General features: G+C 42.2%; 1 protein-coding gene across 8 annotated transcripts; it reads left to right on the forward strand.

The window, feature by feature from the left end:
* stac (C2 and C2B_Munc13-like domain-containing protein staccato) lies at positions 1-27,226 on the forward strand. Of its 8 annotated transcripts, XM_022083748.2 has the most exons (25): positions 1-82; positions 1,545-1,685; positions 11,258-11,507; positions 14,022-14,186; positions 14,524-14,590; positions 14,904-15,015; positions 15,293-15,337; positions 15,727-15,886; positions 16,086-16,265; positions 16,889-16,942; positions 18,069-18,290; positions 19,198-19,319; positions 19,511-19,663; positions 19,750-19,887; positions 20,845-20,896; positions 20,985-21,142; positions 21,475-21,691; positions 21,808-21,882; positions 22,128-22,235; positions 22,547-22,762; positions 22,924-23,133; positions 23,510-23,822; positions 24,374-24,497; positions 25,003-25,199; positions 25,898-27,226. In XM_022083748.2, the coding sequence occupies exons 2-25, from the start codon at positions 1,564-1,566 to the stop codon at positions 25,987-25,989; spliced, it is 3,552 nt and encodes a 1,183-aa protein (XP_021939440.2). In that variant the 5' UTR covers positions 1-82; positions 1,545-1,563; the 3' UTR covers positions 25,990-27,226. The 8 variants fall into 8 exon arrangements, with proteins under 8 accessions (XP_021939440.2, XP_021939454.2, XP_021939422.2 ...); XM_022083762.2 differs by lacking the exons at positions 1-82; positions 1,545-1,685 and adding an exon at positions 3,163-3,283; XM_022083730.2 differs by lacking the exons at positions 1-82; positions 1,545-1,685 and adding an exon at positions 5,825-7,080.
* Positions 27,227-27,328: the final 102 nt, after the last annotated feature.

The raw sequence follows: 27,328 nt of genomic DNA on the forward strand, positions 1-27,328 counted from the left end.
GCAAGTCGACGCGCCGCGGGTGAGGAGGACGGTCTTCGTGCAAAATATAACTTCGACCTGCCGCTGCTCGTGAAGGAGACAGGTATGGATGGTGTCAGGTCGCTTTTAATGCTGTTTCACGAACAATTTTCCTGAGAGATAGGAGCTTATTAATCAGGTAAGAGCTGTCTTACAAACTTTCCCGATCTTTGCCAGTGCTGAAGGCTGTCTTCTGAGTTCTGCGAAATCTTTTCTTTTTTGAGAGTCTGTGCATGAAATTGTGCAAATCTGTCATTTCACGCGCTCCAAATTACGAATGGGTCAGATTTCCAATAATCAGCAGCACGTGCTGAGATAAAATGTTCAAACGCTCCTCGACGCGTAGAAGTTCTGTGACGGTACGCCATCTTGTTTTCGTTGTATTCACAAACCTCTGAGAAAGGGGGTTTTGTTTCTGTTCACGCCTTTGACCGTGCACTTAACTTAATTCACATGTGGAATGGTTAGCGACTCAACGCAAACTCGGCTGGCCTCTGCAAAACAATGGCCGCCTGAACAAAACTTTGGTTGATTGATTTCTCCTCAGAGCACGTGAAAAACACTTTTTCTGACACCAGAAAGTCGCTTTGTTTTTTTTTACCAAAAACAAAATTTTACTTTCACCATCTGAAATACCTCGAACTATCCACACGCGGAACTTAATTTTCTAGCCTGAATTGCGTGTGACTAAGCCTAGTAATTCTGTATTGTTCCTCTGGCTGTAATGATATTACAAGAGCGGAACATTATACTCCATCCTGAGTACAAAGATTCCAAGTACGTTCTTTGCAATTTAAGTTACTGCCTATCAACTGGCGACTGTGCACGGGCGTGATTTGCTGTTTGCATTGTCGAGCGATATCTTGCAGATGGATTTGAGGATTATGCAAGCAGGGATGTTCTCTGCACTAGGGGCGTCTGTTTGTCACCTGTCCTCTGTGCCGAAACACGTGGCGGTCTTTGTTAGCGATGTCTGACCTTCGTCGAGTGCCGCTAAGAAGCAGCGTCTTGTCGTTATTCTAACACGCAAGTGCGTAAGTGCTCGGTTTCGTATCTCATAAATATGAGATGCTTCAACGGAAATCAATCCTTGCGTGAAAATGGTTTTGAGGTTAGTTTGCTTTGTCTCATTCTGTGGTTTTAAGAACTGAAAATTACGACTTCGTAGGGTCAGACCGAAGTGAAATAAATTGTGTTGGCTGCCCTGCCTGAGAAATAAGTGAGCTCCTGTGAGCGACAGCTTCGAGTCTTCGGTTTACGATGCAAAGTTACAAGTGTCTTATTTCGCAAGGCCTTGTGTGCCTCCATTATCACCAGACGCGCATCTCCGGAAGATTCTTTTCAACTAACTCAGGTTGGTACGAATACAGACAGGCACACGTCTGAACTTTGATACCAACATCGCGCCCCCAGTTAACACAGGGGTAAACAATCGCCTTAAAAATGTAAATTTAACATAGTTTCTGGTTCAGGCTACGTGCATTTGTTTTTGAGAAAGGTCTCGTGCCTCTGTTTCCTTCCTGCAGATTGTTGAACGGCCCCGTCATGACCACGTGGATTCGGAAGAAGTTGTGGAACTTCGTGAAGTTCATTTACTATCCTGAAGAACTGTTTCTTGCGACACTCGACGTGTGTCCGGCTGCTGTCAGCGACAAACCATCGTCCGTGTAAGTAAACACCGCGAAGGCGGGCTTGAAAAACTTTTTCTCTTGTTTTTGCCAGGTAGGTTAGGTTAGGTTGGGTGAACTGTCTGATCTGGCTTCCGCTTTATGCTGCGCGTCTCCTGATTTGATGGCGGTAGCTACTGAACTTGAAGTGCGCTATCTGTGTGATTTATATACGAGCTACTTCCGAGAACGAGACTTTAAGGGCGGTATCGCACTAGGATGCCATGGCAGCGACACCAACAGCGATGCCATGGCGTCCAGCTGCCAGAAAAAGACGCCAGACAAGCTGCCAGCTTTCGACGCCAGTCGAGCGAACAGATGGATCGACATTATGAGAGCACGAAATGAAGGGCTATTAGCAAGGAGAAATGTCCACTTTTATCACTTTTGAGAAAATGAGATTTACCTTTATCAAAACTACATACCTGGAGTGAATTTCAATTCTGTAACAAAGAAATAAGTAAAAAAAATTCTCCATACACACACTTTGCACGTCCATACCATTATTGAATTTGAAATATTTCAGTTCTTGCAAATCACATGTAATATTACATGAACAAACTTTATTTAATAAAACATTATAAAAGCAGATTTCTTCTTAATTCACATTATTTGTGATATATAGATAGATGCATAGATTGCTAAACAAAAAAACTTAAAAATCAAGTTGCCATATTGGAAAGCGGCCCCACAAATAAAGCCATAGAAATACTTCTTAGCTAATTCTTTCTTTTCTACTGTAAGTAAATCTCCTCCAAATATTTCCACAAGTTCTACCCAGTTTCTTTTTTTCAAGTCCCGGTTTGCGTATTCAATAGCAGATGAATCCCATAGTGATGGTCGGGACTGAATTTCAATTATCAATCTTTCGGTGTCGAAATTATCCACGTTTGGAAGAAACAGAAATACACACAAGCACATTCACGCACGGACGTCAATGGACTGTCCAGACTGTCATGTGATGTTGATTTGGCCTTGGCAGTGATGCCAGTAGCATTTGAACTTGGCATCTTGGTTGGCAGCGATGCCACGTTGGAAGCGCTGCCAGACGGATGCCAGGTGCGTTATATGACTACTAAATTAATGCATTAAGTTTGGCCGAGATGCTGGCAGCTGCGCCATGGCCTCCCGTTGGCATCCTAGTGCGATACCGCCCTAAAAAGGCGTTTTTCTGAGTTTGCTTGTCTGATCCTTCGGAACAGCGAATCGCACCACTCCACGACAGCAGGGCGATGGTAAAAAGGACTTGGATAGGGAATGCAGAACTGCGCGTCCCTCGGCTAGAAGTGAACAATGTCGCCCTTTGCGAGAGCATTATAAATAGTTGATAAGACGCCAAAGCAGTAGCCTACGAGATTCGTAGAGCAGCGGACGGTCGGCTTCTGCAAAGACCGGCAACAGTGTTCTTGAAATTCAGTATTAAGTGAGAATTCTATTACTGTGGTAATAATAACAGTTTAGTTGTCTGATACACGCTAATAAGCTGGAACAATTCCTGACGTTGCTACAAACATTTCATATTTCGCTGCAATGGAGAGAAGGTCCATCACACTGAGTCGCGTCTTCCGGAGATTCTCAACGAGCAAAGCAAAATCAAAGTACGTATTGGGGCCGTGGCGCTGTGTCAATAGTTTTCTAATAGCATAGCCCATCAGCTCGCTACTGTGGTATCGAAAGTCGCCTGTAGATCTGCTTCAGGAAACATCCACGAACGTTATTGTGTATATTTCATTTGTACAAATTACGTAAACGAGTATACACGTTCGTCGCTGGGGCGAGCTGATTGCGGGTGAAGGCGGTCGAGGCATAGAAACTTTCGTTTTGATAAACGCCGGGGAACATCTGTTTGGAACATTTTGTCATATCTTCACTATTTCTGTTGCAAATGCAATGTACACAAAGTTCTTTGTGTCCTGGAACATCGACGCGGACTGAGACGAAAATTTCCCGGCGCGTTCCAACGCCCGGCGTCTTCGGAGACGAAGAAAGTGGCTTTCGTGTTTTACGTTCGGTCCACACCCTTCCTGCAGAAGACGGCGTCTTCATTCTCGCCGCCTGACACCTCGCGTGTTGCACTGCCCCGCATTTCGTGCTCGTCCAGTGACTCATCCAGACGGGGGGACGGGGGTCAGCGTTGCATTCGTCGTCGACTCGACAGAGTGCCCTGTTATCGATCGTTAACACGCCAGACAAAAAGGAAGCAGACTTTAGTTTAAAGCTCCAGAACAGATAACTCAAGTCTTCCTGTCTCCGTTAGTTCCGCAAGATCCTTCAACTTGAGACAAAATCACGTGCTCCGCTGCTGGGTCCTTTTTAAATACCCCTTGACGTGACCGCGCCCCTTCCCACGTGCTCTACCTCTCCCGTGGCCACTCAATTGTTCTCTTTCACCCTAATTTATTCCAGTTGCTTAGCAACCGTAGTTCCCGCCAGGAAGTAGCGTGTATTCACCTGTAATGTGTATGGATCGCTCCTCGCCCTGAAGATGACCTCCTTCATTCGCTCTTTGGATTGCAAGTGCCACGGCACTGCTTCATCTGAGTTTCCAGTTATTCTGTTCCGTCGAAGGTTCGCCCGGAACATTAATCTGTGGTTGCCTCTTGTCTTGTCTTGTTTTCTTCGTGCTGATATGAATACGTGGTCTGCGTCGCCTGTCACGAACCTATTATTTGAAGCACTGCAGTCATTATCGTTGTCCAGGGTTTTCGTTTGCCTTCGCGTCCAGATCAAACACCAACCAGCCAGCTGGAAACATTCCGAATGCTGACGGGGGGGCAGCCCCTCGCAAGGCCTTGATGGCGAGCAGGGAACGAAAAAAACAACAACAAATATTTGTATCTTGACTGCGGTTCGAATAATTACGAAGACAACCACGGAACAGACTGCGGTCGGGACACAGAATTTCGTTTTGCGATGAGTCACGACGCAGGCCTCACGCAATGGCGTGCGTAACGGTACGCAGCATCAGCATTTGTTGTTGAAGTGCACGCTTCTTGCGTTCCCGAGTCGGTCCATTGTTCGCTTTGTCGTGATGGCGAGCCCGAGCCCGAAATGTCGTATCTTCCGCCTTTCGAAATTCTCTTTTACGTCCACGTAGTGCAGGTGTTGGTGGTTAAAAAACTATGCAGACCGATTCGTTGCATTAAGAAATGCGAGTAACTGCAGTGAACTCCATTCTGTTCCTTAAACGTTCACCGTAACAAAAGAATCTTGCAGGCCGTAACAAGATCTACGTTGCATATCACGCACGAGCCTCTGGGTTCAGAATAATTTTCAGGGAAATCCATTCATTGAGACCCATTAACCCTACTTTTTTCTTAGAAACATCAGTTGAAGTGGACGACATTAACGAGCAATAAATTTGCTTACGACCAGTGAGGGAGTCTGTAACTTTTGGTCCTTTCTTTGTGAGACGGCGCCAACATTTCATACGATTCTCGTGAATTCCGAAATTCAAGATGTCACGTCGCACTCCTAAAGACACGAGCGTCGACAATTGTGAAATGTTCTATAAAAACGCGGAGGTTAATTGAGGTTAAAATTCGGCTTGTTCCGAGAAGCCGACTCCCCAGAAACGGACTGTGGCAAGTCGCCTCTTCTGCGCGCCTCGAAGTGTCTGTGGCGATTTGGCGTCAGAACGTAAATTGCTTGTGGTTTTCAACATTTAAAGGTGACTCGGCTATGGCTGACGCTGTTTTGATGACGGCGACGGGGAATCACGTATTTTAGTGTTAAAGCAAGAAGAAGCTCATTATTTTGCCAACAGTTCGTTTGATGATTGGTGCAAAAGGATACGGCGTCATATTTTAACAATTTTGTAGTAAACAGTTTAGTTCCGAATGTCTCGAGCGGCAGTGCGTTCAGTCATTGCTCGCAGATTATGAGAAATTTACGTTTATGCGTACATTGCAGAAGATGGAAGTTCTGCGAAATTTTAGAATTGTGCTCTTCTTACGTCAAATACGTAACAATTGTGACAAGTGCGTTGTGTGTTTGCTCCCCCCCCCCCGCCCCCGGGCTTTCCCCTTTTATCCGACCAATCCGGTGCCAGCAATCTGCAGCAGCAATGAGACCGCGCTCCGCTCGAAGCCTTCTGTGATTGTCCAGTTGCGTCGACGTCGTGACCCCGTAGGGCGGCCAGTCTGTTCCCCAGGCGCGCAGTGTCAATGACTTAACCGTGGCGAGGTGGTAATTTCAATTGCCAGTTCTACAAATCTACCACAAGTCGGATTATTACCTTCGAATTTTACATGCAGTGAAGTGACTAACAGCGCATTTAAATGCCTCTTAGAGCCACAAATCCGTTTACTTCCTAGTCGCCGAAAACTCCGTTCTGCTTGTACTATACTTAATTAAAGTAACGTTGCGTGCGTAAAACAAATGATTTGAGAACTTTAGAGTTTGGTGCGTAAGTTTTAACTCACAGACCAAATTAGGATGACGTTCAGTATTTTTCCCTCGATGTAGAGAAATTCAATTCTGTGTTTGTGGTGAAAAAAACATAACTAGCAGAATTTTGTGTAGTGTCGCCCGCTCTTACACTAACTTATTTCTTTTAACCGTCTGGAGCCTAGAGTTCAGCCCGTACCGCAAAGAAAACAACGCTTCGCCATTGCGAAGATCGACTGGTTGACGCTGTTTAAGGAAATAATCGCTGTTTACGCAGCTGTGGGCAGAATTCAGAGTTGTTATTATTAAAGCAACTGGTACATATTTTTACCACTGGGTTTTTAATGTGTTAATAGAAATCACAGATACAATGAATTTTGTGGAGTTTATTGCAATTTTAATTTGTTTCTGTCTTTCTCAAATAAATTATATGAAACTTCGCAACTTCTCGACGGATTTCCTAAGTTAGACGTTCGGCGTAATGCCGTGATGCGTTAAACTCCTTCAGTTTATCTTATGACAAATGTTTCGTGATAATATTAAACAGTGTTCGTGAAATTGTGAAGTGAATGTTTGTGCAGATCCGAGCGATTAATCACGCAACTTGCTGTCCGGAAGTAGAGAGACACAGCCCACAGCTTACTCGTGGTTCATGCTCGGTCTTCTCGTTATCAAGTCCGGTATTCACGTTGCACCGGGAGACATTACGCACTTCCTCGTAGAGATTTGCTTTAATTCCGTGAAAATTAGGTTAATTTTGCGTGTGTCCGAGCCTTTTCGCGAACCTGACTCGGAGGATGGGCTTGAGGGCGTGCGGGAGAAGAGACACCAATGTCCAGGAAGGTGATGATCCCGAAGAACCATTATTCCGGGAAGAAAGTTCAGGAACCTGTAAAATCCGGCGACCATGGCTCAGCCCCAAGTCGCCGTTCAACGCCATCATCATCCCGTGGATCCGCTGGCGAGGCAGGAGGGTTGGCCCACTTTACCCTTTGTCTAGGGATCGGTAAGTCCAGACTCACGCAGAAACACCCTCTGTTTGAACGCATGTAAAAATGGCGAAGGCGTAGTTGGGGTTCTATATTACGTAAAACAGATCTTCCAAGGAAAGAATTTGAACCTTCGATTTCCATAAAGGTGGCAACTGGTGAAACAATTAAATGGCATCGATGTTCTGGGTTGGGACGTCGTCTGGCTGAAATGACTCCGGCCCTGAAGATGGAGGTAGTATGTCTCTCCGAAACGCTATCTACCTGCAAGTCCACAAGGCATAACAGTCAAGAAGACCAACATCATTATCGCCACATCAACTGAACGTCTATTTAGTGTCGATCGAGGTGGTTTGTCTCGGATTAGGCGCGTTCTACTGTCGACAGTCGAACCCAGGCTCTCCCGAGTACAAGTCACAGCGAGGAATTGGCTGGACGAGTTCCGAGAAAATGTGGTCATGGGCGGGACACCTGCTTTGTTTTGTTGGAGCCGGTGTCACTGACTTCTGCGTACTTCCGGTGAGCAGTGTGTCAGGGCAGGTTCCTTATCGCGGAAGGGTGCGCTATTAGCGCGTGTTACTCCTCACTTCCTGGTGATACCGGGGGAACAGTTACTCGCCCCTTTACGTCGGAGATCACCAGCAGGAAATTTCGTATCACCTGCGTCTTCGTTCAACCCCTAATCAGTTTCCCCGGGTTTTCAGTTTAAAATGTTATCTCGGGAATGGTATTGAACCCGGTTCTTGCCAGCTGGACTACCAGACTTCCCCCCCCCCCCTCCTCTCTGTCCAACCCCGCTGTGGGGCCAAGCAGCAGAGTTGCCTAAAGACACCATCGGAACTGAGCGACTCCGAAACGAGGACTCGGTGGCACGAAGTCGACTGTTCAGTAGCGCAGCGCGGAAGAAAGAGCCCAGCCCTGGTTTACGTAAGTGCCTGACCGCGGTTCCACCCAAGCGGAAACTGAAACTGCGATGCCTAGTCGCGACATCGTTGCGTCATCTTACTACAAGAAGTACACTTTTAAAGGGTCCATAGCATTTTCACCCCAGAGTCCCAGGTCCAACCCCAAGGCAAGGGTTGTGCGCGTGACATGTCTGCACGAATCAGCTGCTCTGTTTACACGCCGTTCTGTGCTGTTCCCCTCATCACGTGGTCCCCTGTTTGTAATAGTTTCTTCAAAAGAGCGCTTTGTTCTCGAGACAGTTCTGAATATGGCGAGCGCTCCGTGTTCAACACCTGAGACCACGACGACAATTACGATCATGTAAGACGGGGACCACAGCTGGTTAATTGCGTGGGAGTCGAGGTGGAGGGGGGAATTCGTCCTTGTGCAATGCACGTACAGTCATTCGGAGAGAAAAGTCGAGCCGGATTCTGACTTGTCCCGCAGACGAGAGGTAATATTAGAACGCAGTGCATCCATCGCTCGCGTCTCGTGTGCTTTGTGTAGGACGAATAGAAGTCACAGCCGATCGACGTTTTCGTGTGCATGCTCCAACGTTTGTTTTGAAGATCCATCGATTTACTCGAGTGCACTCCGCCCTTTCAAGATGGAGGAAGAAATGTGGCGCCAGTTCTACGAGAAAGTGAAAGAATCAGAATCGAAGAAAGACAGGACGGAGCATGACATAAGGTGAGACTATCAGTGCCGTTGGTATTTTGTAAAACCACGAACAACTTCCGTCAGTGTAGGTGATATGTGCGCCGAGATCCGAACTCGGGTCCCGTCTTGTTGCCACGTATGAACGTTCTTGTACAAGAATATTATCGCCTTTTGTTTTGTTAATTGTTGTCCGAAACGTCTGTTTTCGTCTCTCCAGCACGAAACGAACCGAGGATTGTTTTAATATTTAAGGTGCAATGTTCAGGTTTGTTATTAACAATCGAATTTTCGCGTCTGGTGATCAGTGTCAACAATTGCTACATCAGATTTAACGAAACCATTTGCCACTGAATTTGTTTCTGTACGGCTGTTTGTTGCCAGTACTCACCTATTCGCGAGTCCGCATTATCGAACTGCAAATAATCGACTTGTACTCCGTGGTCGATTGTTTCATGCGATGGGCTTCGAGTACGCCACTTCTGTTCTATTGATCGTTTCTTATATGAGGTTGGTAGGATTTTGATGTGAGGACATTAAAGCAGGAACAAATATAAAATAAATATCGCACAACAGAGAAACAAACCTCTTCATTTCGTCCGTCCGTCCGTCCGTCCGTCTGAGAGCCTACTGAACGACGTGTCTTCGATCGCCCGGCCTAAGCCTATAAATATTGACAGTGAACGATGAACCTAACCTAACCTAACTCACGTTTTACTTAATCGCCTTCCGATGTCAACTGGCTGAAATGTGTTAGGTGGGGGATCAGCATTGTGTTCTCTTAGTTTGGGAATTATTACGTAAGCTGTACTTCGGTTTGCGGTGTTGGTGTTGTCATTATGTAAGGTCTGTTTTTAAACGTGCCGTCACCTTCTGGTTGTTCCATTGTTTGCGTCTTTGGAAAGAGAGTCAGTGACCAAGCAACCGTTTCTGCATATTTCCCACGTCAGAAAAAGGTTTGATTTCTTTGTTTTCACTTCACTTCAGTATAATTAAAAAATAAGTGACTTGTTGCAGCCTTCAAGTGAAGTTGTTGTCGGATCGGATCGTAAAGAATTTTGAAAAGCGGACACTTGCAAAACCGAAAGGGAGATGGCAGAATAACACTGATAACAGTTTTGAATCGTGAAGTGCCGTTGACTTGTTACTTTGTAAATAAGTTAATAGGCCGGGGCTTCTGACGCGTTGATCAGCCTGTGACCGGCGTTGGATCAATGAGGACCTTGGTACGAGGTTCGTGGAGCGGAACGCCGGTCAGGACCCGTTGTTTGAAAAGTTCTCTGTTTACGTACTTCATTACTCACGTCTATTTATGGCTCCGTCAGCTTCTGCGATCAGAACTGTAAAACGGAGGAGAATTTTGGTAGGAAAATATTTTTAAAGCTTCCATTTTGAAGCCGGTGTTGCGGACCCTGATGTTGCAGGCTTCTTGTCGGGAAACAAAACGCGACTGTGAACGGAAGAAGGCCACGGACCTGCACGAAGGGATCAGAACCTTTGTCTTCCGTGGTGTGGATGTTTTCTTGTTAAGACAAAAAAGAGACGCGGCCCCTTGATTAGAGAATCACGTCATTGCCACATCGCGTCTTAAGGATACGCGGACGTACACGAAGGGGGTGTCCGGTGCCGGAGCGGCTGAAGACTCGTTAACCGAAGCAATTTTCTTTGTCGCGTGTTACAGCGAATCCCTCCTCGTTTTCCCCGTTGCGAAATGGTGCACGACTTTCCTCCGGAACTGTTGGTACGACGAGGTCGTCATCCATTCGACTGTCCTGTGACTCACCACAACAGACGACTTGCAATTTCTTTTGTATATTCTGACGTCGTTTAAGTGGCAATGACGTATTTGCATAATTGCATCTCGGAAGGTATTTGCACTTTTCGTCTGTCCGCAGGAAGAATGTGGTTTGACCAGTTTCTTCGAAAAGAGTCATCACGAGCGGGGAACCACGTGGAAGAATCAGCTGATCGTCGCCACTTGGTCTTCCGCCAACCTCCTGATTTCTCTCAAGAAAACACGTGTTCGAAACCAGAAGAAGATTTTGATGGTCCCGTGAGAACGAAGCCGCTGTCTCTCTCATGAATAGCGAAGCCTGTTTCTTGTACGTCAGGATCGTCCTCTGACGTCATCGCATCTCTCCTGCTCGCTTGCAGCCTGTGCAGTTCGCAGGCGAAAATGATGATGAGATTATTTGAATCTGTCTTAAAGAAGGTCGTGTCTGTTTCAACTTAACGAATTGAGATAAGAGTACACGCTGAATTCATCTCGCTTTGTCGGCCCACTTTACAAGGAGCTCAAATACGACTTGAGATTTCCCAGAAATAAACCAGGATTAAATTTAGGCGTGGACCTCGTTAATGTTGTCCTGCGCGCAACGCCGTTTTTTTATATGCAGCGTAAGTGATACTACTTTCGGAAATTTATAAATTTGGAAGTAATCACCAAAACCCAGTGGTTATTAACCGGTAAGCCGCGACCCGCAAGGGTTCGCCCTATTCCCAGTCCCCCGCGGGGGAGGGGGCGGTCGTCAGAGACGAACCGTCGAGGAACCTTGCTGGCTCCAGCCCCCCTGATGGTGTGATTTGTTGCAGAATCCAGGAGCTCGACGGAGGTTTCTTCGAGAAGTTTGGGACCTTGCTGAAGGAGCAACACTCCCAGCAGGAGGATGGCGACGGCCTGGCCTCCGTGCGCGAAGACGAGCAGCCCCGGAGCGTGGAGCTGCAGCTGGACATTCCAGAGGAAACTGGAGAAGGCAGCCCTGCGATGGCGCTCCAGGACAGCGACTCCGAGCCGGACGACGCGGACAAGCGCGAGTTCATCACTGACGCAATGGGCTGGAATGTAAGTTCGAGGAGTAAACGGGCCACCGGACGCCGTCTTGAGCCCTCGATCCTCGCCTTGGACGGAAAATTAGTCTCTTCCTTTCAGGTTTTCTGACCAGAATTTTGCGTGCTACGTGTCCAGCCAATATCCGCCTTGATTTCATCGCCGTGATGTTTACAGGCCCCTTCTGATGCTGTTGAGGCGGAGACGCGGTTAACGGATTTAGACGCCGACGTCGAAGGGAAGATTAACTTAAATTGTAACGAGACGAGAAGCAGATGCTGCATTCTCAATTTCTTGTTATCTTCCCAGGTTTTCCGTAGCTTGGACTGGGTCCAAAGTCGCACGTGCTCTGGATGTTTCGTAATTGAGTTTGGTTCCACCTCCTTTATAAATAATTGCGTCCGAGACGGGGGGCTGTCCTCACGTTGTCACTGTGGAGCACCAAAAACACTTTGAAGTTCGTCTAAACAACGTTTAAAAATCTACTTCCTCCCACGAAGGGACATGACATTCATCGGAATTAGCAGCAATTTGCTCGGAGCCCATAAACAGGCCTGCACTCTGTGGGCAAAACACAGACTTACTGAATGTACGTGTAGTTGATATTTATGCCTAGGCAGTTTTCTCTTTTCTTTTCTCTCACTTTTCCACCTTGGCAAGGAAGTGGACGCCGTGTATCGACTGTATGAATGGATACCATCCGCATGGCGTTGAACCGAAATGCTACGTCCTTTTCCGTCGTCGAACGCGATTGTGCCAGCTCGCATTCTGAGAGTAACCAGATCGAACCTCGGCCGATGTCCTCGTGGATATCTCCAGTTCCTTCAGGAGATAGGCATCGCCTTAGAATGGGCCACGGCAGCTGCTTCGCTCGCTGTTTCCATTCCGCCATTGATGACTCACTCACTGGCCGCCAGACGCGGCCGCGTGGTAAAACAAGCGAAGTTCTGAATCCATCAATTTCTTTTCCAAGTTTGTTTATTGAGCAGACGTTATTTATCGCGAGAGACTTGAAGAATAAACTCCGACGACGAGAGCAGAAACAGGACATTCGCCCAGAATGACGCAGGAAAACCACGAGTGAAGTTAATGGGAGTGCCTGTTTCTTCGGCTGAGATTTTTGCCAGGCACAGATCAGACGTATCACCGCTACTTAAACCTGCGCCAGGTGCAGTTGTGTTATTGATCTCAAATCAGTCCAGAGCGGACATTTTTTTTTCTCGCGACACAAGTAACGATTGTTCAATGCGATTGCAATAATCGATACATTTTCCGCTCCCGGAATGGCGCCTTGGAGAGACATTCTTAAGAATTTCGCGTGAGGTTCACTCTGTACAGAGCTACGTTTTCCGAATTGTCTCTCGTCGTACGAAATAATCCGTAACTTTTATCTGCGAATCTCTCGACGCGATGTGAGTAACGAACCAATCAGCGCATCCCATCAGCAGTGAATGAAGATCTCGGCAAAACCCGTGAACTCTGATATGGAGTAAGCCTTCCTTTTTTTTATTCTCGAAAAACAGGTATTAATGAACATGTTTAGGAATATTAAAGCCGTGGCAGGTTCATTATTCGATAATTTAAACAACTTAAGGCACATCTTGAATGTCAGTAAAGAGAGGCCTTCAGTGTCATTCTCGCTTCCTGTCGATGAATCAAAGCTCTGTTTGTTTGCCTAGAATACACACGCACTGCAAACAAGTTCAGGGCTGGGCGCCTGGCCCTTTACCAAATTCCACCTTTACCTCCGAGTTCTGTATCACAAATATTAGAAGCGCAATTCACAGTGCTCCTGACATCGCGTTATGTTGAGGCAGTCCTCATCTTCGCAGACGAAGATCATAAGAAAATGGCGTTTAATAATCACCAGGAGCCAAATGGGTCGAAATAGACTTGCACGAAAGCAGGAAGCCGCAAATAGAATTTGGCAGGTCGTGCCTAAAGGACCACGACGTAGCTTATATCATCCGTGTCGCAAAATCAGCGAAATTTGATTAATTTGCGGTTTCGTTTCGGAGGTAACGGAAGTCGGGCTTCGTATTAAAATTTTGATCGGCGTGGCTATTTTTGCGTCCAGGGCGGTAATGTTGTAACAATGCGATTTGCGCATGCCCACGCTAAGCGACGCAGCTCAGCTGATGTTAGTGCGTGGTCTGATAGGATTCGTGATTTTTGCACCTCGACGGCGCCGAACTCTTAGTTTGCCCGGAAGATGCGAGCTTGGAGGAGCGGCGGTTGAGGTTGTCCGGGTCTTCGGTGACGCGTGGACGAAGGATGATGGCTGGTGGAGCAGGGACGATGACAAGGCCGAGGCGAAACACTTTTCGTGGCGTCAGGAAGGAAATGCTTCAGAGACAGACGACTCTCATCCTGCAGAGTATGACAGTGAGTCCTGCAGGCAAATGCCATTCGGGATAGGACTTTCTGGAATCTGTTTACTCGTTTCATCCGGGGAGCGATTTGAATCGGCGCTCGGCGCGGTTACTGTTAAAAATGTTGGTGATTGCTGTTTTTGTTGTTGTTCCGCAGATTGAAGAGCTGTACTCTGAGATTCTTTACGAAATCCTTCATATTGTTGGCTGCGACGCGGCTGCCGAGGAAGAACGCGCGCCTCTGTTTTGCTATCTGCAAGAAGCCTTCAAGTTGGATTACGAAAAACATAATCAGCTGCTAGAAATGGCACGAGCGAAGGAGGTGATTGTCAAATCCACTTGTGGATGTTTTTTTTTTTTGTTCTTGTAGCAACAAAAGGTCTTTAGAAGGAAACGCAGAATTTTTGGAAGAAATTTCTGACACAGATTTTCGCCCTGAAGATGGGTGTGGTTGGAAACTTCTTCTGATCCTACGAGCACAAAGTGTTACAGGCAAGAAGACTGTACACTATATGAACGTAACATTAAGCATTTCCTCAACCAAAATTACAAGTAGATTGAATCGAAATATCAAATTGAACTTCCTTTGTCTTTTTCAGTACTTGTAATTATGTACGTGTAGCTTTTGAGAAGTTTTTGTTAATTTTAAAATGTTCCAGGCACCAAACATTCTCTTAAATGTTGAGGTCATTGAAGCCAGAGATTTGAGGCCAAAGGATGCAAATGGTAAGTTAATTCTCAAATTTAATTTCTGTTTAATTCTGTAAATGTAAAGATCAGTTTGATGAGACGGAGACCTACGTCTCTCAGTGGTTAAGGTCGCATCTCCCACTGAGCAGGGGGCGTGCGAGTGATGCTCTCGATTTTGTCAGTGGCGCTGCTGAGGGAAGGGGTCGCGGTGATAACGAGGATGAGATTCTGAAGACAAAAAAGAATCTCAACCTTTCGGCTTGGAACCGAACTCTGACCGTTCAGTTCAAAATTCAAAGCGCAGATCTGTGGAAAGAATCTAACAGCGTCTCCTTGTGTATTTGCGCAGGCTTAAGTGATCCGTTCTGCACCCTCTTTCTTACGTCGTCCGTTGCTCATCGCTACAACACTTCCGTCAAGCAGGAAACGTTGAATCCCGTGTGGGAAGAACACTTCTCGTTGTAAGTGCAATATCTTGTCTCTTTGTTTACGTAATTGATATTTGAATGCCTTTGCAAGTTTCATGAGTAAACGATAAAGTGTCATATATTTTTATTATAAACAGATTTAGAAATAACTTCAACCTTCTGAAGCCAAAACTAGCCTAAATAATGCTTAATAATTCAGCCCCTATAAAACAGAGAGAGAGAGAGAGAGAGACTGTGGCATGTTTTGAATGTGCTCTGCATTCTTGTAATGTCGACTTCTTGCCTCTAATTTATCTTTTATTTTGTTTAGGCCAGTGGAAAATCCAGCAGAAGATGTTCTCTACGTTGAAGTTTGGTACGTAATGCCATGCTTTAAGCTTTGTTTATTTGAATAAAAATGTAAGCTCGTAATTTGTGCCACTAATACCTTTTTTTCAACATGTGGCACACATGGAGGAGGAAAGTTGTGTTTACAAGGTTTTGGTTGGGAGGCCTGAATGGCGGAGACCGCGGGAAATACCTAGGCGTAGGTGGGAGGATAAAGTTAAGATGGGCCTTAGTGAGATAGGAATCGATGGAGAGAACAGGATGCGGCTGGCTGAGGATATATTCCGGTGGTGAGCTTTTGTGAACATGGTGATGAACCTCCAGGTTCCACAAAGAAAGTGGGCTATTCTTTGACAATGGACTTTTCGAAGAATATCTTACGCCGTAAAGTGAGTGGTACCAATTGTACAATTTCAGGGACTTTGATCCAGCAGAGACAGTTCGAGAGAAGATGATGAAGATTGGAGAAGTGAAAGGGGTGAGAGGCCTGAGGAAACTCATGAAGGAGATAGCTGTTACTGCATCCACAGGCAAACATGACAATGAACTGGTGGGCTGTGCTGCCCTACCTCTGAAGGTATTATTACTACTTGCAGCGGAATGTTGTTCTTTAGCTTTTATAAATTGTGTCTGCGTAGTAACAAATAAAGTTTGTTCTGGTAATTAATATTTTTTCCATTTTCTTCACCTGTCTATATAATATCTTTCAGAGGTGCTTGTCTTATGTCCGTTCGCACATTATTTCACCAATCACCACGCTCGGTTTGTGATTACAGAATATCCCGGCTTCAGGTCAGACGCTGTGGTGCACGTTGGAAAAGAAGGGCAAAGCAAAAAAACAGGGAGATGTGAAGATCCAACTTTCCTTCAGTTCTGAGAAGAACTCGCAGGTTGCTTCTCAAGAACACAGACATCTTCTTCGTCTTATGTTACTACATGAACTAGAAAATTCAAAGGTTTGTTTCTTGTTCATGTCCTTTTTCTTCTGGGTGTTTCCTGTTGGTATCCGCTGAGCTTTGCATCGGTTGTCCGTGAAAGTTACTGTTCGGTTATTTGACTTTTTTTATTTTGTCTTCATCAGGAGCCATAAAAGTTTGAAACCGTAATATTTTTAATTGCAGTGTGTTTCTGTTGCTGTAATGACTCCGTGCGTGTTGCGGAGTCTGTGCAGGTTGTCGTGCCGCAGGGCCCTCCCACTGTGTCTAACTCTGGCCCTGCTTTCTAGCTTTTAATAATACAACGTTATTGGTTGCTAAAGTTAGCTGCCACGTACACCAACTTCCTTGGTCAAATAACAATCCTGAATTTCAGTGTGTTCCATCAGACTATAATTTTAATTACGCAATTGATCGTCTTCTGTATAGTGGAAAGAGTTGTGCGGGAAATTTGGTTTTCGTTATTTTATTATGAAGTGCTCTTGGCAGAAATTTTTACAAATCAAGGAGCACTAAAACACTAAAATCATTTTTATTTAATATTATTATCAAGGGGATACATAATTTATTAAAGGGGTTGTTGCAGGGTCTTATTAAATTATGGGAGAGGATATTTACATTACTATATTTTCTTAATCTTACAGGAATGTGATTTAGAAGAACCAGATGGCAAGATGTTTTCAAAATGCAAAGTTGGAGTATGTACTGGTCCATTAATATTGTAAAATGTCTTTTGTCCCTTGAGGTAGCTTAATCATTGGAACTAACCTAGGATTATACTAGTTTAAAGCAGGTGACTTTCATTTATTTTGTTTTGTGTCCACAAAATTTTATACGTTTTGAATGTGCTTCCTTAACTGAATTTATTAGGTTTTAACTGTGTCACTGTTTCAACATTTTGGCATGTATTCACCTTTAGTCCTTCAGGCTTTATGTTATGAAAAGGGAAAAAGAAGTGTGAGTAATGACCACCTACCCCCAGAGGGTTATGTGTTTACAGCTGCCTGGTGAAGGGAATAGCTTACTTCAAAGTGTAATGGCATATATATATAATTTTCTGTTGGAACTGGTAGCTCATTTGCAGTAGAATGTAACTGTATCTTGTTTTGTCATAGTCCTAAGTCCTTCTGCTTTTCCCTTGAAAGAAAATAAGCAAATTATTTTTCACAGCTGGTTCTCCTATTTTGTTTGAAGGTTGGCACTAACAGTCTTTTGTTTTCAATACGTTTGTGAGTGAAGGGAATTGTAGCTATAATGAGTGGGAAATTAATGTACACTATGTTGGTAGATCTACACATATTGGAAAACTGTACAAAACTGTTCAGTTGTAACTACTGTCTGTACATGTGCTGTTCTTTTTTACCTAATTACTTCACTCAGTTAATAAGTATAAATTAATGACTTAGAATAAATATCTGCAGGTAGCAGCAAAGAAAAAGAAAGCAGCTTGGCTATAGAGAAGATTATTATTTACATTTAATTGAGATTATATTAATATATTAAGAGTACAACTTTTAATGGAGAATCACCTTTATTGGTAATTAATAATTTTATAATTGAAACCATTTCTTTTCAATTGATTATTAGAGTGGATTTCTGTGATATCCCAGTGGCTGTGCTTTTTCTGTCATGTGCTGTGACTGCAGAAACCTAGGAAATGGCTGATTCTTTATCCAGGGAATCCTGTTGTGTGTTGAAAAGTCAGTGGTCAGAATGTCTAATTCTTAGAATCTCTTTGTTGGAAAGTACAAAGTCTGTGTCTTTGTGAATTGGTTTGTGCCGTTTAACTTACCAGGCAAAATACACGTTTGTTTGGTGTTGTAGGTTGAACCTTTCCAGTGGAATGGCAAGTTCTCCCAGTCCGCAGAGACAATCCTGACCCAGCACCTTGTTCAGTGTGGACTGAGCACAGCGGTTGTAACTCTGGCACAGTGGGTAGAATTTTCCAGTGTACATGTGGACCACCCACTCAGCTTCATCACTTTCTCTCTCCTGCTTCAGAAGCTGATCAAACCGCTTCAGAATGGACTCATCACTGATGATGAGGTAATTGATCCAAACCTAAATGAAGAGTCCTGTGCTAGGCCATTCAGTGTTATAATTAAATTAGGACGAGGATGCAAGTGGTTCTTCGATGTCAAGAATCTCAAAATGTGATTATGAAGTGTGTGTTTTTATCACCTGTGTCACACATCCTTTTCACTGTAGTTAGATGTTTCTTGATTTTTTAGATATTCATAAAAAGTCTTTGAGACCTTTACTTAAAATAAATGTTGGCCTGCGTTGTCTGATGTTGAAATGGTGATTTCGTTATGCAGGTGATGGCAATGCTTTGAGCGAACATAATAATGCATTCAGTATGAGTCTTGTTAGCTCAGTGTGAAAAGAAGACTGGCTGAATGTGTTCAATTGCTTGTAGCATCATTGGGACATTGAGAATAAGTGGAGCCTTACCTTCATGGCGTGTTTATTTGGCAAATACACAATACAGACTTTATTTTGAAACACCACCACTAGACGATGATGATGAAGAATGCTTAGTTTGCCTTTTGTCTCCCAAGTATGGTCTCGTCCCTTCAGGCTTCCAAACTAAAATTCTGTAACCATCTCCATGAAGCAGAGTCCGTCTTCAGAGACTGGTGGTAGCTTAGCTGGCCATGAAATTTTCTACTTTTTATGAATGTTGAAGTTGCATTACTGTGTTCACAAGAGCCCATTGCTGGACCACATGAATCCAGTCCATAATGTCACACCCTATTTCTTTAAGATCCATTTTAATATTATTCTCCCAGATATTTTACAAGAAACCAATATAACACGCTTTACTGTGTGTTAATATTGCAGGATGACCTAACCGGAGTATATTATTGCCTTCAGTTGATGTGTCAAAGCTGCAAAGTCACTGTCTGGTGTAATGAGCTAACGCATGTTCTTTTTTAAATTTGTAATTCAGGAAAAGTTGTTCTGGGAAGCTGCAAAGAAGATATTGCCATCTTGTTACAATGGTATCAGGAAAATCCGGAAACTGACCCACAGTGATAAAAGCACCCTCCAGCAGCTTTCTGCTATTCTCAGGTGAGCACATGGAACATAAGGAGAATGTCGGGAAATATGAGTTTTACTATTGGTTCCTTTCTGTGTTTTGATGTTAGTAAGAGATCTGGATTTATTACAGTAGTATTTGTAGCATTATATTTTGTAAAGTTGAGTGCTCAAGTTCTAAACAAATAAGTGTAATATTTATGAAGGTGCATTACTATTTTCAGTATTTTGTCCCAGTTGGCAACACTACAACCTCCTGAAGGTACGAATCTGTTTCCCCCTTCCATATATGGTTGGCTCGCAGTCAGTGAAAATGAACCAAACTGTGATATCAGAGCCACTTTGGATGCGGCTGTGACTCAGGGAGCAGAGGATTGGTAAGGCCTGACCTCTATAGTTATGACAGCAACTGATGTTTGTGCATGGAGTACTGAAATTAAACTAACACAGTTTTCTGTGACAGGTTTTTCCACATCTTGGAGAATAATAACTCTAACGATCCTTCGGAAGAAGCGCAATTGAACCACCTCATACGAATAATACAACTTCTGAGAACGGATCTACAAAAAGCAATTGAATTTCATGATAGATTATTCCAGCAGTGAGTATTTCAAACTACCAAATGCTTGTATAATTGACTACTAGTAGAATAAAAGTGTCTGGCTGATATTTCAACTCCGTAATTAGAAAAGTATGTCAATGGATAATGTCAAGTGCCAAATACAAATGATCTGCATCAACAGGAACAATTTTCTTATGATTTCCTGTCCATAAGGAAAATGAACCAAACTCTGACATTTGGGCCACTTTGGATGCGACTGTGACTCGGGAAGAAGATGACCTCAGTAACTGTAGTTTTGGCAGCAGTAGACAAAGGCTTTTGAGATCTTCATGTCTGTGTGTGTCCCCATTTTAAACTTCTGAACCAGTTAAGCGTGTATTAAATTTAGTATGAACATTGTGCCGCTGAAGGCCACCCGGGCATCGTACTTATTGACCTCATGAGACAACAACGTGACAGACTCCAGACTTGTGATGTCTGAACAACGCTAGGGCACTCAATGATGCATGGTTATAGGTACTTGCAACATAAGCATTTTTTATTGAGGTAGTTTGTTTGTGTAATGTAAAACAACAAAATGGTGGAACATTTAGCTTTAATTTTACCAAACCATTGGAGTGATGTGTGTGAAATTTGGTATAGAGATTGATCATAACATCCCTGCAAATTCTATTAAATATTGTTCATAAAATCAACAGTTACAAACGTGGTGATGGTGAGGATCTTTGAGGTTATGCCATACAAATTACACAGACAAAGTCTGTATTAAGCATATTTCCAAAAAAAATAAAACAATAATCAGTGCCGCCACCATCAACAGTAGCAACAGCAAAAACAACAACGATGATGATGATGATGATGACAGTGATATCGATATCAGCAAATCGCACAACTAATTTAAGGACTTTCTGTATATTAAATTTTATAATTTTATTTAAAGTAGGATAATTATTCAATTATTAATTATGGACTGAACTATTTAATTTTCTTTTTCAGATACTTCAGATTTTCTTATGCAAAAACACTCTACAAATTATATGAGTCCAAAGTAAGTTTCTGTTTCCTGTTTTATAATTGAATGATGATTTAACCAGTTCACAATTTTGAATTAACAAATTCATATAATTTCATTGTAGGTTGCAGAATTGGTTGAACCAGTGGTTACAGAAGTATGTAAGTCATTGAAGCCACTCAAGTTCAATGACAGAGCAACAGATGGAATTTGCGATAATGATCCCTTGTTGATGGGCACAACGCTGTTTGAGCTGTATCTCATTGTTCAGAGATTTGCAGTGTAAGTGAACGTCGTATAATTTTATTCTGCTTGAGGCTCTGAAACCAGTAGTGGTTTTCTAAAAGCAAAGAATAAGTACTGGGATCACTCCGGCGGTTGTTCCCATTATACCGAAAGAACTATCATGTGTTACCCCAAAATTATTGATCTGTGATTCCTTAATCAGTTAGTCCGTTGGGTTACTACATGTGAGATGTGTGTATGAAACTCTGAAATTTCAGAAAGGTTCTGAATCGTGACTCGACAGCTAACCACTGTTGTTACTCATTGCTATGGTGCATAGTGAATGTGAACACAACAAATTACTTGAACTACTTTCTTTATGTTGGCAGGCTTGGAACTGGTTTGTGTCCAGTGGACTCAGATGTGTTCAACATCCACAATTTTCACCTCTGGTTTCATGCAGGGGTGGCTCAGTGGCTAGATATTGCACTCTATAAAGCCCTTCAGAGGATAAAGAAGGCTGTGGAAATAGATAATCTTGTGCCAGTTGATGGCAGTGTCAAGTACAGCTCTTCAGCAGTTGATACACTTGCTATTTTTTACCAGGTACCGTAACTTTGACTTGAAGGAGAGGACAGGGAAGTGGCAAGAGTTATAATATTATTTTCACATCTCTAACTTTCAGTGGTTGATGTACTACAATATATGGATTTATGTTCCAGATAAAAATATTTTGGAAGCAGCTTGCCTGGCCAGACGTTGAAGGTTCCTATACATTTGTTGCTAAGATTATTGATGTGAGTACCAAACTAAGAGTGATTACATTACAGTGGGCTGAACATGCAACTAAAATGGTGAAACAAGAAATTTTTATTTCTGTTTCCTCTGAAGCAACCATGTGGAAGTTCAAAATAATGTTAAAATGAACTTCTAAGATGGCTGAGAACCATCTCAGATTTTGGGTTTTGATGTTGTTGTTGTTGTTGAATTGTCAGGTTCTGTTATCAGTATCAGACGTAAAATTGTTCTCGTTGTGTTTCAGGATATTTGCCGGTGTTCGGTTTTCTACGCAGATCAGATGAGTGGTAAAGTGGAAGGAATGGGAGAGAGTCAGAATGTGTATGAGAAGAAATTTGAAGTGACGAATGAGGTGAGGTTCAAACAGCCCAGAAGAGGGAATGATATCCTTTGTCAAACTGAATATAATCCTGGAGATTTTGATGAATTTGGAAATAATATGCAAAAAAGAAAATTGCATGTGATATTCTACTTTGATATTTTAGAATACATATGTGGAGTTACATTTATTGTATTTAAAATTTTACATTAAGTATATGAACAACAATAACTGGATAAACAAATAATTAGGAACCATACTTCTTACCACAACAATAAGTTTTAAAGTTCTTAAAATGATGCTTCAGAAGTACTTTCAATCTCGTCATGCTTTCTTTATTTCAGTGGTGTTTGGCCATAAATAATATTGATTATGTGCAACAGTCAATTCAGCCTTTTGTTGGAGAACTGGGAATGGAAGAGATCGTAACATCTCTTGCCAACTTCAGAAGTCAGACAGCAGCCGATCATTGTCAGAGGACGCTACAACTGGTCATCGACAATGCCGTCGATACAGTTGGCAACAAAATACTGGAACTTCTAGAAAAAGTTGCAGAAAAGGTAGGAAATTTGTTTCTCAAGCCAGCCGTTATGATAATCTCTACTCATTGGTAACTCCAAAATGTTAGCGTATACCTACTAGTCCACGTGGCGTCACGACCGAGAAGAATGACACTGGCATAGATTAGTTGCTATTCCATATTAACGTGATGTATTTGCAGATGGCACCAGCAATCAACAGGTTCTTGTTAGAGGGAGCTGAACTGCTGAAACAGGAAAACAACTGCGTGGATCGGCTGATGAAATATCTTGATGATAATCTGTTGACACTCCATTCACACCTCAACACAGATAACTTCAGTCGTATTCTTTCCATCATCTGGGAAAATCTTTCACACACGATGTATGAACTTGTTGAAAGTAACCTAGAGGTAGGTCTGAAACTCATTGTCCTATTCTTCTTTCTATATGGGCTTAAGTAGTGGAGCGTATCTGCACAGAAATACGTAAGAACTGGCATCTAATCTTATTCTTGTGGAAAATCAGGATCAGCTACTGGTTTTGACACTTGCTAGAAGCTGTTGGTCTGAGGTACAGTAAAATGGTAGGAGTTGGAAGGCCTGAATACTGAATCTGAGATTAAATAATAGTGGCCATCGGTCATTGTCGGGGTCTTCATCAACATGTGTGATGATGGTGCTTGGTTTTGACTTATGGCAAATTACTGAAGAAACTGAACTTGCCAGTTATAATCATAATCGGCAGCAGTAACATATCACAGGTAAAACATAATTATTTTCCTTTCAGAGGAGGAGACCACCAACTTTCTTCTTGAATCTTCATGAAACCTTAAAAATATTGGTGGGATTTTTCAAGCAAGGTGAAGAGAAAAATGAAACGAACAGTCCAGCGATCCTGAAGCAGATAGAACACTTGCTTTTGCTGCATGGAATGGAGACGTGGGAACTAATCCATCAGTACAACTTGGAGAGAAGAGAAGAGCAGATAGCAATGGAACTGCCCAATTTAGGTCTTCTTACAGTCAGAATCCAATTTGTTGAGGACCTTTTGAGGATAGAAATACTTAATGCTAGGAACCTTCATGCAATGGATGCCAATGGTAAGTGTCTATGTCTTTAAAAACTCTGGACGTTATCTTGTTGATTGTAGTCTTTTAAGGTGTAATGCTGTGGAGGTTGTGTTAGGAGGAATATCTCACCTTGATTTTCAGGGTAGAAATAAATGAAGTTTGGATGTGGATCACTCAATGGGAATGGGGTAATCTGTTTTCAGGAGTATTAATTACTGTCACTCAAGCTTAGGCAGTGTTCCATGTACAAATTTCAGCTGCTGTGCTCTCCTCTGATTTTTTAGTAGACTTCCATTTTAATATCTTTTACTTTTACAATTCTATGCATGCGTTTCTGTACAAAAAGGTCTACGGTTGAATCCGCAGACGTAAATTGAATTCCAGTAGGATGAAAATCTAGTTGTGAAAGTAATGTAATACTCTTATATGAAATAAATGTATATTTTTCATGAGATAATGTAACATCAGCCAGATCAGGTTGAGTCAGAGGAATTTGGTATGGCCCTTGTTTATCAGTCAGAGAGAATCACAATAGGAATTGTTACAATAATAATTGTATAGTTTACAAGTTGAATTTTCAGGCTCCTGTGATCCTTATGTGAAAGTTCACCTGCTACCAGAAGAGAAATTCAGAACAGTAACAAAACCAAGGACTAAAACACACAAGAAAACGATGTTCCCGCTATTTGATGAAAATTTCACCCTGTAAGTAAATATATTGTAAGAGTGTTTTTCCTTGAAGTTGAAATATGCCATTTCTGTCATTAATTCAAAACATGATTTTCATATGTTACAACCTTTCTTTATCACGCTCTGGACGTAGAACATTAGAAGCCCTTTTTTAAGAAAAGGAGGTAGAATGTAATACTCTAATGAATTGATGTACAGAATTGTAAAAGAAATGTTGAATTTCTAATTGTTTTTTACTGCTCCATTTTAATCTCTATTCATAACAACGATGATGATGGTTGGCATAACCTTTTTGCCCCTGTGCCAAGTAGCATGTAAGTAAAGATCCACACGTTCCAGAACTTGGACTTCATGGTGAGCAGTTCAGCCAGTTTTACACCTTAGGAAGGAGACCATCGGATAGGAGGCTTGGCAGCGCCGCGACTAATCTGGACGTTATGGTGAAGAGAAGAATTCCAGTGCGCCTGCTGGGAATTGAACCCCAGTTGTATTGCTATAACGTGACTGATTGTGATTCCAGACACCTAACGCCTGAGCAGCGACACCTCAAGAATGGGCTGATAATGTTCACGGTTAAGGACCAAGACTTCCTGGGGATGAATGAGTTTCTTGGTGAAGCTTTTGTATCATTTTCTGATGTTCCCAAGACTGATATGACAACTGGGCTTGAAGAGCTGGAGCAGGTTCATTTGAAGCTCAGCAGACCAACGAAACAAGGTTGGTACAAATAATTATTTAAGGTTAGGGGACCAGACTTTGAGAATATAAATTAGGAAAATTGCCCCTATAGAACATTGTATGTAACATTTTTATTTAGAATTTTAGACCGTCGGACACCACAAACAAAATTATCAGAGAGAAATTATAACATTTCATTATGACCAGAACTTTCTGGCTGGAATTCATGCTAAGAATTTCTGATCTTTCAAACATGTTTAAAATTATGTTTCTCTGTCAGTTGAGGAGAAATGTAATGAAGTGAATTTATTCTCTTCAAGTAAAAGGTTTCTGGAAAATATGGTTCACTAATTCACGTGAGTCTAATTTTATGACAGTGCATGGTTTCAGAGGTGAATTACAATTATAACTAACGTAATACATGACGGTAAAAATAAATATTGTATTGCAAGGTTCAAAAGTATTGGATAGTATCAAAAATTTATTGGTGGTTGAAATGGATTGTTTAATATATAATCGGCAAGAATATTCAGAAAAGACAATATTCCAGATCACGTAATTAGAGACGAAAATAGATTTTCGAATTTCTGTGTGGATGATATGAAAGGAAACAATCAATACGGTAGGAACGTTCAGAGATTGGCGGACGACTGATCGTGTAAAACAAAGAAAAGTTGTGCTTTTACTATGTGATTCTGTTGTATTGTGTATTACAGTGACATTTTTTCACATTACAGATTCTGAAGCCTATAGAGCTCTGGAGAATCGGCATGATAAATTATCACGAGACTTCTTAAAAAAGGAAAAAGCAAAGTATTCTTCTAGTTAAGAACGCATACTTCAGTAATTCCTTCATTTGTTGTCCTTACTGATGCAGTATTTATTTTGTAATCATAATTCTCCTAAACTTTGTGCCTGTGATTAAATCATTTCATGCAACAATATTTTGTTCGTGACAACTAGACAGTAATTCAATCCGACAGCTGTACATTAGTTTCCTCTGGTAGTGAGTGAATTCCTTAATTGTTCAAAGATGGAGGATTCCGTGTAATATTTACAACTATATTTTCTCTGACACTGCCTAAATATGTATTACCTCGTTGACATATGAATTTCGCCTTCTTTTGAGACATCAGAATTCGTTTTTTTAAAATTAGTTCATCGTAATTTGCAGTCCCAGGTGAGAGATGTAATTTGTTCCAAAACTGACCAAGTTCGCTTAGAATCAGTGAAATGTTATAAGCAGTGCTTAGTAATTAATCACAAATTTTCCATCTGATGATTGAAAGTACTTTCTAAAGTCCGGAATGTTAATTAATATTGGGCTGAAGTTTTTTGTTATTGTAAGTTGAGCAAAGGAGTGAAGTTGCATTTTGCTTCATTTAACCTAACTAGAGAGAGAGGGCACATTTTTTTTAGGTACAGTGTGAAGTAGGAGCGTGGTTAATGTTGGTACCACTGAAGGTAGAATTGGACTGCGTCCTGAAAGGAATTAATTTCTAATATTGCTCTGTTAGTAATGTGGTGAGCTCGTTACAGGATGTAATTATATATAATTCTCATATAGAGTACTTTATTAATGATATTTATTTTATTGCTAGACGTACTTTGCTTCTCAGCTGTTCCTCCTTTTATTTACAGTATGTTATAACTTATTTTGTATGGCTAGTTAGGTCAAATGGTTAAAATATTTTCAATATTGCTTCTCTTACCTGTTGATATTTTGTGATAATATTATTGTGAGTAAAATACTCATTCGTCATTCTCAGGTACTGGATACAACGTTGCTTCATTACTGAAATTGATTATGAGGACTGCGTGCACTTAAATAAATACGAACTAAGGGCTGTACATACTCTTAGATAAAGTGGCAGAATTATTGTAAAAATTGTATACTGTACTGACTTAAGAAAATGTGTGAAGCGTTTTTATAATGAGCGCTAATTTATTTAAGTCCCATTGTCTTTCTGATTTCCTGTTGCACACAGTATGGTATTGTTAATTGAAAATGTTGTGTTTATTGATATGTATGCTAGCAGCATAATAAACAAAATTCAATTATGTTATGTTTCTTTGTTTGTTTAAGTGTTTTCTTACCTGCATAGGTTATGTAGCAATGAATGAGAAATTTTGAATGATGAGTTGGAAACAATTCCCGTGTGGAGGCT

This window comes from Zootermopsis nevadensis, unplaced genomic scaffold (assembly GCF_977971745.1).
Source record: "Zootermopsis nevadensis isolate Lab colony 2312 unplaced genomic scaffold, Znev_1.0 Znev_ptg000008l, whole genome shotgun sequence".
In the NCBI taxonomy this organism is placed as follows: domain Eukaryota; kingdom Metazoa; phylum Arthropoda; class Insecta; order Blattodea; family Termopsidae; genus Zootermopsis; species Zootermopsis nevadensis.